We start from the raw sequence: 13,254 nt of genomic DNA, 5'->3' as shown, positions 1-13,254 counted from the left end.
AGATTTATTGTATGTGTGCAAAGTTATTGGTTGTGTGGTTGAAATGAATTCATGTGAGGCATTTTCTTTTTACAATCAGTGCTCCAAAATGTATATTCAGCTTTTCTTTCAAAGCTGAGCTGCCATTTTGAGTTGATGTGATGGTTCTATTTAAGAATTAACAAACGAGATGCAATAAAGACTAACTGGGAAGGAATCAGAGCCCCAGGAACAAGGCGAGCTATTCAGTCTAGCTGGTTAGTACTGCCTGAGGAGTTTATTGGTATTATAAAACAAACATGAAAAATAGTAGGTGTTTGGATTTTCTTTATTGCCAGTGCCATTCTAGTCCAGGGTTTTGTTAGAGAAAAGAAGGAGCAACAGAGTCTCAAATTGGGAAACCAGGAACTGAAGCACATTAAGCTAATAAAGAATGAAGTTCTTTCAACATTTCTGATGGAAGATACTTAGTGCAATCCAGAAGCCTCCAAATTCTGCCTGTCATGTAGGAAACTTCCTACCTTGCAAGCTAAATTTTATAGAAAAACAACCAATTCCTATTAAAAAGACCCTTTCTTCAGAATAGGTGAAATTTTATTGCTCCAGGATTCATATATATAATTTACTGCCTTGTGGTTTCCCAGTATGCTGAAGACAAGCCTACACTAGCTGCACTGCTGAAGCACTTCTGGTACTCTCCCTTCAGCAAAATTATTCCACTTCCACAAGAGGTGGCCAGCGGAGCTGTGTATGAATACGGCTTTAAGACAGTGTAACTTACATCTCACAGGGGGATATATATTTTTACAATCCTGAGCAATATAAGTTACATTGACTTAAGCAGTAGTTTAGATCAGTTCTCTATGTCCAGTGCATTAGTCATTATTCCCTGTTTTCATTTGATATCTCATTCATGCTTGTTTTTTGCTGGGTCTGTAGTAAATTCAAGAATGAGAGCCTTATAGCCTTACAGGCTGATGACAAGGATGACAGTGCATTTGAAACTGAACATCAGGTCTCCTCAATGTGAGTGCTGCAGCAGCTGTTCTGCCTGGAACACCTCTTGCATGGTTTTGGGCTTTTTCATGTCCTCGTGGTGTGGCTAGACCACGTGCAGTGAGTGTGATTAACTGTTTAGGCTGATGCATTTGGGAGGAAGAAAGGTGTTTTATTTAAGTGGTTTTACTTCACAAGGATCCTGGATTGATTCTTTTGTGATCAAAGATAGGCAAGCACATTGAGTCATCCTTCCTGAAGCACCTTACACTGTGCTTCTGTGTATTTTTTGTCATGTGCTTTTGCCCATTTTTTTCCTTTAGGTATGTTTACACTTGCACCCTCTTTTGAGAGAGGGATTCAAATGAAGACATTCGAAATTGCAAATGAAGCTGGGATTTAAATATCCCATGCTTCATTTGCATAATTGTATTATGGTGCTATTTCAAAATACAAAACACATTGTAGATGCAGTTATTTTGGGAGAACACACTTCTTCCAAAATAACCCTTATTCCTCATAAAACGAGGTTTAACAGTTATTTCGGAAGAAGAGTGTTCTCCCGAAGTAACCAAATCTATACCGTGTTTTATATTTCAAAATAGCGCTATTTCAAAATAGCGCCATAACGAGATTATGCAAATGAAGCGTGGGATATTTAAAACCCAGCTTCATTTGCAATTTCGAATGTCTTCATTTGCATCCCTGCTCGAAAGAGGGTGCAAGTGTAGACATACCCTTTGTTTCATAGTTGGGAACTGGAGAATGCATAACAGTCCAATGGAAAACACAATCTGTCCCAAATCACACCATCCTAATCCCCAGCACATAACCCTTTGATGCCTCTCGTTTTAAATCTGTGCTCATCTCCTTTTGGACGTGATATTATGCTAATCACTTTCTTTGGGTATGTCTATACTGCAACACTATTTTGAAATAACTAGTGCTATTCCAAAATAACTTAGTCCATGTCTACACAACAGGCAGTTAATTCAAAACAGTGACAAAATACTGTCAAGCCTGAGGACTTCTTACTCCGACTCCTGTAACCCTCATTGTATGAGGAGTAAGGGAAGTCAGAGGAAGAGTGCTCTATTTCACAATAAGTCCTGTGTAGACGCTCCTTATTTCTAAATAAGCTATTTCGAAATAAGCTATGCAATTGACGTAGCTCAATTTGCGTAGCTTATTTCAAGTTAAGCCCTCCAGTGTAGACACACCCTTTGTCATCTCTATTTTAACCACTTTGGGGCAGATCTTGGCCCCAGCACTGCATGTATTTGCGGTGGGTGGGAGCATTCTTCCACTCGGTTCTTGCCATACCAGAGATTGGGCCTATAGCTTCTTCACTCCAGGAGAATCTCCGGACGCTGATTTTTTGAAATTTTAGCCATTTGGTGTCTTGAGATGATATCCTGCTTTGCTGACCATTCATCTGTATGGTTATGTTTCTTTCTGAACATTCAAAAAGTGTCTTATATAACTGAGTGTTATAGTTGATAAAAGGGGTTTTAAAAGCTAATGATATAATATATATGTCATACAGTGCCTTATAGTACTTAGAAGCATACTTTGATTCATTATTACATTGGCTACATCCTTTTTTCCAAGTTGTAAGCATTAAAGCAACATCTAGGCACCACACATCTGTTAGTCTCAAACTTCAGTTTTGTGTTTTAAAACGTGTGAGGACAATATAACTGCACTACGGCAAGACTAGGTTCATATGCTTTATCAGTTCGATCAAGTCAGAATATTTGCCTATTGGGACCAAAAGTTCATGTGGGCCACATCTCTCTATTAATGGCAAGGAGTGTGACCCTCAGAACTTTGTAGAGAAGTTATTATAGACTATTGTTTCAAAATAATAACTTTGTGGGCTAGTCATTTTGCCTGAGCATATCTTAGCCTCAAAACTAAACAACACAAAATTATACACAGAAACTTGATAGAGACAAGTCTTTATTCATGTTGTTTCTGAGTTTAATCACAGAGCTGGTGGAAACATGGCAAAAAATCCTGCAAAATATCTTCAAAATATTTTTGTTGTTTTTCATCAAAATATTGCAATTTCAATAAATATTGTTCTGATTCTGAAAGAATTTATCAAGGATCCAGCTCTCTCATCTACTTCCCATTGGTGGCGTGTTTATTGTGGGTCCACAGTCCCACTTCCAATGCCCATACATATACCAAGGTATATAAAAAACCAGCTATGAGTGGTCTCCTCTGAGTGAAATCGTGATTGCCTGACTTCTGCAGGCATAACATTTCCAACTGCCACAGCCTCTAGTACTCCTGCTTCCCATGCTGTGTAATTCAGCCCATAGAAATTACAGGAGGCCAAGGTCTAATTTTCATCTGGGACCAGATCCTGGTGCCCATTTATTTCAACAGAAGGACTCCGCTTCAATGGGTGTGATCCAGCCTCTAGTACAGGGGTCTGCGACCTATGGCTCTAGCACCAAATATGGCTCAGTATGGAACCAAATATGGTTCTTTTGTCATTTCCAAAATGCACACAACTTTTTAAATTAAAGTGAAAAATTGAATAATTCCAACTTTTAAAAATGCTAATTATTCATGTCAAGGTGTTTTGGTTTTGTTTGTTTGTTTTTTGTCTTCTGTCTTTAACTGGTCATCTTAACAATCATCCATCCTCTCCACTTATTGGGGGTTGTGCATATTCTCCTTCTATTTGATTGGTCAAGAAATCTTTCTATAATATATGTAATGGTGAACTCCATAACCCTCAACAGTAAAAAGGCAAAGAGAAAGTGGTTGATGAGCACTGAAATTTTCTAAAGGTGGTTGTGAATGCACACGAGACTGTGTGACTCAGCCAGAGGGTTGAGTAGCTGCAAGGCTTTTAAGACTGAGGCAGTGCAGGAACCCGCATTCAGCTGAACAGGGGGCGTTCACGGGAGGTGAGTGCCACCCCGTTACAAGAAAGAAATCCAGATGGATAATCTTATGTCTGTGCGTGCGGACGGTGCACCTCGTGTGGTTGGTAAATACAGAGGATTCCTTACTTTTGTCAGAACAGCTGAACCACCCACTTTTGAACTTTCACTGCATTATGCATCAGGAGGCATTTTGTGCGTAATCTTGTGGAACTGAATTCAGAAATGTAATGGGACTGGTCATTCACATTGTCAGTTGGATTCTTGCCTGAGCCCTTAATCGCCATCAATTTCAGTCACTACTTGAGGAAGTAGATTTCCAATACCCTGATCTATTGATGCACATTGTTTGCTCAATTGTGTCTCATTTTGCCACCTGCATTAATGAGATTATGTAATTTTTAGATAAGAGCAGTGTGAAACACATAGAGCTTTCAGACTGTGACTGGTTGCTCAAGTTTTACTATCTTGTTGACGTTACAATACGTTGAACCTTAAGCTACAAGGGCAAGGAAATATAGTCCTGATTCTGCAGCAGGCCGTGTTTGGATTTGAGTCAGAATTGACAGTCTTTATCAAAGATATCAAAATGGACAGACTGACATTTTTTAAAAGATTGTGAATGTTTTGTGATTCATATAAGAGAGAGAAACCAAACAGCCTTGATTTACAGCAGCTTGCTGGGTTTGTTTCTGAGCTCCTGATAGCATTCAAGTCTCGTCTTGTTGACTTTTGCAAATACAGTGCTCTGTTTAAGTTTATGATTGGTCCACTTAAAGCTTCGGATGGAGAACTAGATATGACAGTAATTCCAGGCATCTCAATCAGCGATTTGGAAATGGAAATAGCAGATTTTAAGGAGTTGGATATTGGGATGGAAAAATTCATGAAGCTGAATTCTGATTTAGAATGACTTGTTCGATAATGTTCAGAATTGGCAAATTGCACAAACGGACTGACATGAAGAACTTGGAACATGATGATAATCTAATTTTGCAATCTTAGAAAGAATGTCCTGTCATATACAACACCATGCAGAATGTCAGCTTGGCCTTACTTTCAGTGTTTGGCTCCACCTATATATGTGTGCAGACTTTCTCTCATTTGAATCACATCAAAAGTCATTTGTGCTTAAGATCGACAGAAGACAGCCTGAATGCGGGCATGAAGCTGAATTTGACCAGTTACAATGTAAACTTCAAAGAAATGTGTGGAAAAGATGCAGCGCCAGAAGTCCCATTAAATAAAGTCTTTGAGTACAATGTTTCATTTATGCTATTATTAATCATCATGTCAATTATTTGTAATACTAAGTTGTACATTTTCAGTCATGCAAATTGGCATTCTTATACTGGCTCTTTATTGACCACTCGTTCTGAATTTTGATGTAGTTTAATTCTTTGGTTTGAAAAGGTTGCCGACCCCTGCTCTAGTTTATCCCCTAGCAAACGCAGGTTTGTAATTTACAATGTGTTTTGAAGATCTCTGTTTTAGTTATAAAATATTCCCAGCAGTGAGATTTTAGCCACTTTCCTTGGGGACTCTTCCAAATTTGCTTCACCATTAGGAAAACTTTGTTGCTATTCAGTTTAATTTTTTTCCCCTTACTTTTCCTGCCTTGCTCTGCTGGTAGTTATATGGTACATGTCACTGATACTGATGTCTGGCTTTTCACTGGAATAACTTCATTGACTTCAGTAGAACTACTCTTGATTTACAGTCTCAGAAGATCAGAATCAGTCCCACCTAGTATATTGTGTTTCCTTTTAGGGTGTATTCTTCTTGGTTATTTATGGACTCCATTCCCCAAATCACTGCAAGCTCTAGGTTGTTCCTCAGAGTACTTCTTCGCATAGTGTTTCTCTTCCTTTTCTTTCTGACCCGTTCAGATGGTTTGGCACTTATTTTGCTTTTGTTTACCACATCAAACAGGTTGCTCAGATTCATCTGCTTTGTGTCAACAGGTAAGATTTACTACAAGGGCAAGGAAATAAATCCTCCAAAGAAAGATATTTATGGTGGCAGTAAAGCAGAAAAGACAATAGTATCCAAATTCTGTTTTCATTTTCAGTGCTGTAAATTCAGTAAAGCTGCCTGAAGCCAGTGTGGTTACTCAGATTTACACCAACGTAATTGAGAGCAGACATTGGTTTTAAGATGGGGAAAAGGTCTGACTATCTATCTTTACAGACAACCAAGTAGAGAATGTGTAGGTCTTTTTCATCATTTTGGCAACCACTGTGCCACTGTTTTATATGTGGTTCAAAACTAATAAGGGACAAAATCTGTTCTTTCAACATTGTTTAACAGAGAGCAAAAACCAACTTTATATACCCATTGCAAATACTTAACTAAATTTAGACTGAGTGTATGTGTGTGTGTTGGAGAGCGGGGGAGAGACTTTTATGGACTGGCATTTTGCTGCAGGCATATTTCTGTTATCTAGACTCTTTACATTTACTTTTTGGCCTTACGCTCACACGTTTTCCTTACATTGGACCCTTTTTGTTTCCGTTATGCAGGTGAGATCAGTAAAGTTTAGAAATACTTTAATCCTATTAAAATATGACATTTAGAATGATTCAAGCAGTCACTTTCTGACCTTTTTCTACCCTGTTCTGAATTTACTAATCTAAATCTGTTGGCCTAGCATAGCATTTTATTTTTTTGAATAATAGACTTCTGTGCAGATTGTTTCTATATTTTGTGTGTGACTCAAGTTTGTTTCCAGAAATACCAATGGGAAGTCAAAGGAGACAATAAAGAGAGGCAAGATCTTGCATGAGAGTGGAGTTTTCATTTTACACCTTTAAAGTATCTTCTGTTTAAAATTCACATGAGCATTATCAAGAGACTGATTGTGTTTCACGTTTGGTTCTCACACTGACAGAGGTGAAGGCATGTAGTTTGATGCGCAGCTTTGTGCGGTAGTGGAATTCCTCAGTATGGTTTTCACATAATGTGGTCTTCGTGGTCCTATCCATGCATAATTAGACATCAGCAATCGCTGTTGCTCAGTCTTTCCAATGAGCACAGCGATTAACCTATTCCACAAAATCTGAACAAGTGCTTTCTGTTGAACTTTATTACACAAAGAAAATCTACTACGCCATCCCCCAACAGGTCAGAAATGATTCTGGGGTCAGTAGATTTGTGTTATAAGCTTCACATTCATGAAGTCCTACCCACCTCTGTGGATATTGTTTGGAAGTCACCTAACTTGGAATGGACATGAGCAAGCACTTGAAGAAGAAAAGACTGTTACCTTTTCCGTAACCGGTGTTCTTTGAGATGTGTTGCTAATGTCCATTCCATGACCTGCCCTCCTTCCCCGCTGTTGGAGTTCTTCCACGAAAGAGCTGAGGGTGGAGGAAGCTAGCAGTACCTCTTACTCCACACCTTATAAGCACCACACCAAAGGGCACAAGAGCCCATTCCTTAAAGATATCACTTAAGGGAAATCTTCTGGCACTGGTGTGAGCACACACACCTAACATGGAATGGACATGAGCTACAAATTTTGAAGAACTCCAGTTATGGAAAAGGGCCACAGAGATCACCTTGTGGCTGTCACTTGATGTTCTGAAATATCACTGAGCCTGACTACCTGCCTGTCTTATTCTGTATAAAGTTTTATTAAGAGCAAGCACATAAATTGTTTGCCCCCTTTGTGAATGTAAGAGAGAGATGCACAGCTGTTGTCCCCCTGAGGTAACAATTATTTACATTGGGTTTATTAATAAACAAAAGTGACTTTATTAAGAATAAAAAGTAGGATTTAAGTGACAGCAAGTCATAACAGAAATCAAAGTAAGTTACTAACCAAATAAAAGATGCCAGCTGAGCCTAATACTCAGATAAACTTATTACATGCAATTTTCTACCCTAACAGTAGTTCTGATTGTCTTTCCTCACAAGCTGGGAAGGTTCCCAACTTGGGCTTGAACCTTCACCATGGTGGGTCTTAGATGTTTCCAGCAGTCATCTTGGGTGGTAAACAGGTGTGCCCTGATGTCTGGCAGTGGCCCCAATTTTTGGGTTGTGCTTTTGTATCTCTTTCCCAACGACAGGAATCCTTTGTGCTTCGTTCAAACTTTTCACACTTCCAGTGAAAAAGTACAGCATCCAAAATGGGTTCCAGCATCAGGTGACCTGGCCACATGTTTTGGCAGGATCAACTAGAGTCCAAGCTAACAGAAACAACAATACTATTCAAAACTCATTGTCCTGAGTACCAGGCCATTACATTCCTTGAGTATTACTAATGACCTTCATTTAACTCATCTAGATTAGTAAACAGGTTTATGCTTTCTAGTTCAAACTTCAAATACAGGAATGAAACATGCACGCAAATAGAATATACACATTCATCAGATTACAATTTTTCTAATATATCACAAGCTGTATTTTGCATAAAGTTTGTTCCAGTTATACAAGAAAACCTGTGTTATCTGGAACAAAATACAGAACTATGTAGCACTTTAAAGACTAACAAGATGGTTTATTGGATGATGAGCTTTCGTGGGCCAGACCCACTTCCTCAGATCAAATAGTGGAAGAAAATAGTCACAACCATATATACCAAAGGATACAGTTAAAAAAAATGAATGAAAAAAATGTGTTATCTGGCACGCTCAGGAATTAGGGCATTCCAGCTATCTAAAAATTCTGGTTATCTGAGGGTCCCATCAACCTAGGAAAAACCAAAGGATAATAATAATAAAGCTTAAGTTTTTAATATTGGTAGTTTTGTAGTATAAGGCAATTGGTCTCACATTTCTATTTTGATTATTAGTACTTCTTAAATAAAAAATTGTTAAGCCAATCATGGTAAACCTAGCCAGGCCTGTGCACATGAAGATGTGACAGTATTGTGGCTGGGGGCAATGCTGGTTAACAAAGTTGTCTGGTTAACAGAGTGCCGGGTAACAGAGGTTTCACTGTACATATTCATAAGCATATTTCCATAAAGCATAGGGAGTGCAATGGCACAGTAACCTGTTCTATTAGGACCTGCTATTTTAAGTAGGCGAAGGATTCCCTTTCTTATATCACTCATCCATTCTGCATATGGTAATAGTAGCTGATGAAATGCAGAATGATGCAATGCACATTTGAAGGGAAGGCTGATGAAGTGGGGAAGCTGGGGAAAAAAAGATTTGTGTACTCACAATTTGAAAGAAAGTCTTAGTGAAGAAGCTCAGGGAATACAATGGATGGGGGGAGATAAGAAACAGATCAAGAGCCAAACAGTATATATGAGAATCTACTAATTTACTATGGATTGAAATTTACTATTGGGCAAAAGTATGGTTTATAAGCATGTATAAATGTTAGGTGCTATTTATCTTATTTTATAAAAAAGAAAATAACAGGAAGTTAAAAAGCAGAGAGCACTGTCACATATGAATACAGAAATCAAACATATTTTCCCTTACACCATTCATTACCCTTCTTCTTGTTTTCCAAACTGAAATATATGGCCATATCACAGAAACAGCAGGATTTTTTTGCCAATTGATTAGACTTACTAATATTCCATTTGATCTCTAATACAAGTAAAAACCTTTCTTCACAATGGTCCAAATTCTTGCCAATGTGTGCCTTAGGTACCCCGATATCAGTAAAATTGCATGAGGTGTAAGTCAACAGCCTACTAATTTTTTCCAGTAAAACCATTTTATTGAAAATATTTGGCAGATATGGGGCATGCTTTATTAATTTTTGTTATCAAAGGGGGGGAGGGGGAGGATCAACAGTGTAAATAACCTTTTCTTCCAGAATCATAATTTGATTAATTTGAAATATTAATAGCTCTCCCTTTTGTAGTTTTGCCTTGCACATAAGACTAATTAAACCTGTTCTGTCCATGAAACGAAAGACTACACTAGAATGCTCATAAAAGGAAGAAAAGGGCTGGAGTAGTTAACTATGAACTGTACTATTTAACCTAGGGAAATGGAATTTGAGCCATAAATTTATGACAGCAGCAAGCAGTCCTGGAAGGAAATAAAATTGTTTCCCACTATGACTTGTAAAGACCTCTCCTTGATGGACCATTTTTCATTTTCTATTTATTCACCTGTAAGGAGTTCAGGAAAGCTGCTTTCCAAGGCTGTGTCCAGACTCAGGGGTTTTTTCGGGAAAAGTAGCCTTTTCCCGAAAAAACTTCCCCTGCGTCCAGACTCAAGCCGCGTTCTTTCGAAATTAATTCGAAAGAACGCGGCTTTTCTTTCGATGGCAGTAAACCTCAATTTACGAGGAAGAACGCCTTCTTTCGAAAGTTCCTCTTTCGAAAGAAGGCGTTCTTCAATGTAAATAGGCCGTCTTCGAAAGAGAGCATCCAGACTCGCTGGGTGCTCTCTTTCGAAAAAGCGGATTTCTCTTTCGAAAGATCCGCCTGCAGTCTAGACGCGATCTTTCGAAAGAGGCTCTTTCGAAAGGTGCTTTCGAAAGAGCCTCTTTCGAAAGAAGCCTGCAGCCTAGACATAGCCCAAGTGCTTTACGAAAGAGAAATCAGCTCTGACATTTCAAGGGGGGAAAAGGTGAAATGTCTTTAAATCAACCCTAATGTTTCATTAAAAAAAAACAATGTTGAGAGGGATAGTGCCCATATCAATGAGCATGGCCCATGATGTGTCATGAATATATAAATAGGGCTATTTGAAGAAACTAAAATGAAAAGAGCTTGTTTGCCATTCCCTTAATTTTTAAACCTCATCTTTTCCTCATCACCAGTAAGAAGTACACAAAAGCTTTTGCATACCTGGTAGTTTTAAAGAAGTGGGAGTACAGTGTCCTATAACATAACTAGGAAAGTCCAACTGTATCATTCTGTGGAGACCACTTCCTAAGTGAGCGATTATCTCATGACCTCACCTTCCCTCTCAACATTTCAGTTCCTTTCCTGCCCCCCCCCCCCCCCGCCCCACACACACACACTTGGTTCTCAAAATATTTAACTCTTCAGACCAACTAGAAAAGACCCGTAGGCCTCTGGTCCCTAAACCTTCTTTCAGAATCACTGTTTTGGGCCCTGATCCAATGTCTGTTAAAGTGAGAGGGAAAACAGGTTGACTTTCAACTCCTGTTGACTATAAGGGCAGTTGAATCGGGCCCTATAAGAACAAGAATCAAATATTAAATGAGGTTTTTGATACATTTAATATCTCATTCAGTGAAACTTGCATAATTGTTCATGTAAACCAAATGATATGTGGTAGAAAAACTCAAAATATTGTTACAAAATCATCCTTTTAGTTCCTCTGTTGTGGATCAGATTCTGCTACTGTTAACCATGTTGAGTAAAACCTTACCTTGGCTTACTTCATGAAAAGTCCTGTTGATACTAAGGATAGCAGAAGTTGGTCTTACATTGAAAATCCTTCCGATAGACAGAAATATTTTCCCAGCTGCTTCCTTCAAATTCTCTGAGCCATTTCTTTCTGTTGGAAAACAATATAGAATTGAGAAGTGCCTGTGTTTCAAGCTGCCTGTTAGAATACTGAGAGGTTGAGACATTAAAAACTTTGCTTGTTGAAATGTTAAACTCTGTACTGTAGGGAGCAATCTTGTGCTGACTGGAGAATGGACTAGATAACTTAAACAGTTTTTTTTCATCTCTGTGTTCTCATATTCTATTGTGTTAGCATGCCATACTGTGATGCTTTCAACTCTTGCGGAAGGATCCCACAGACTTTATAATTTCAAACTCCTTGTTTTTGAAAGCCTTAATCCAGGTCTATTGTCTTCTGATTGTACTTCTGGTGCTATTCCTTTTAATCCTGGTAATTTGATAGCTGCAGCCTCCTTTTCCACTGTGTTCTCAAAGACTGCTCCTAATCATATTGTAGGGTACACAGATATTAGATTGAGACTCCACTAAGGAATATTTACATCTTGGATTTAAGAAAAACATGGTCATGTAAATGAAACATTAAGATTCTTCCATGTCTGAGTGTGAGTTACTATCTTTAGGTAGTAACTTACTGGTTTTGCTTTTTTCCCATTTAAATAAACGTGCAGGTTAGGCTTTCAGTTGTTAGGGTTTTTTTTCTTCAGTCTCTGTGTTTTTAAAGCAGGGGTGGGGAACCTTAGGTAGGGTTGCCAAGCGTCCAGTATTGGCCCGGACAGCCCAGTATTTTGCCCGGATCCAGTCCCCGAGGCTCATGGCCCTCTCAGCATTGGGGAGCTCGCACTGGCACTGCAGACCCTCCGCTACTCCACCGCAGGGTTGGAGCACACAAAAACTACTAGGCTGGGCCTCCCTAGGCTCTGGTGTGCAAGGGGTATGTGGGGAGTGCCTTTCTTCTTCTCAGTTGAAGACCGCGTCAGTGACGGTTTGTTTTTGTTATTGTTATTGCTTCTCACTTGTGTGTAGCACCCAACTGTTTTTAATCGTGGTCAGCGCCCTGACTCAAAAAAGATTCCCCACCCCTGTTTTAAAGCTTATAATTCATTAACTTGAGGAGGCTCTCCAATGTCAGCAAGAGGAACAATTTGATTTGATTTTTAAATAAAAAGAAAGGAGAAAGATTGCCCATTACTTTTAAAGCTTTGGCTACATTTATTTTCAATTCCTTGATGAAGTCTGTATCCATAAATTATACTTTATACACTTGCTAAACCTACATGTACTTTAAAGGGGCTATACATATTTCCCAGTTTAACTTTGGGTTCTCACCATGGAAATAATCAAACAACAACTTTGTACTAGTAGGGTAGGTCTACACTTGCTCTCTAGTTCGAGCAAGGGATGCAAATGTAGGCAACGGAAATTGCTAATGAAGCGGGGATTTAAATATCCTGCGCTTCTTTAGCATGATCTCGCCGGCGCATTACTTTGCTCAACAGCTGATTCGAACTAGGAAGTGCGTGCCAGGACACGTTGGTTCGAACCAAACCCCTTGGTTCGAACTAACATTACTCCTCATTTTTTGAGGGGTAATGTTAGTTCGAACCAAGGGGTTTGGTTCAAACCAACGCGTCCTGGCGCGCACTTCCTGTTTCGAATCAGCTGTTGAGCGGAGTAACACGCCGGCGAGATCATGCTAATGAAGCGCGGGATATTTAAATCCCCACTTCATTAGCAATTTCCATCGCCTACATTTGCATCCCTAGCTTGAACTAGGGAACAAGTGTAGACATACCCTTAGATGTCTATTAGTTCTCTTGGCTGATGATAATCATTTAAAGGTATTTCCCCCCTGTAGTGGATATCAGAAAGCCATTTTAAGTTGATATTTAATGTATCTGTTGTTCCAAAACTTATTTTTACTGTTTTAAAAGCACTAGTTGCAAAATTTCTGATTTGTCACTGATATCACAGAACCTAAGTAAGCCAGCAGTGGCCTTAATGTTGGTCAAACATGTCAGT

General features: G+C 38.9%; 1 protein-coding gene across 11 annotated transcripts in view; it reads left to right on the top strand.

The window, feature by feature from the left end:
* Nucleotides 1-13,254, top strand: part of FHOD3 (formin homology 2 domain containing 3) — a 592,306-nt gene that overhangs the window by 432,955 nt on the left and 146,097 nt on the right. For 5 of the 11 annotated variants that reach the window (XM_075921655.2, XM_075921653.2, XM_075921652.2 and 2 more), the window contains one exon: nt 919-1,005. The exons of the other annotated variants lie outside the window; for them this stretch is intronic. In XM_075921655.2, the coding sequence (XP_075777770.2) occupies nt 919-1,005 (87 nt within the window). The remainder of the gene's footprint in view (nt 1-918; nt 1,006-13,254) is intronic. 11 annotated transcript variants of the gene reach the window in all.

Source organism: Pelodiscus sinensis, chromosome 2, assembly GCF_052426305.1.
Source record: "Pelodiscus sinensis isolate ZL-2025 chromosome 2, ASM5242630v1, whole genome shotgun sequence".
NCBI classification, from domain to species: Eukaryota; Metazoa; Chordata; order Testudines; family Trionychidae; genus Pelodiscus; species Pelodiscus sinensis.
The sequence above is the reverse complement of the archived record's forward strand: the minus strand, read 5'-3'. Positions and strand labels throughout refer to the sequence as shown.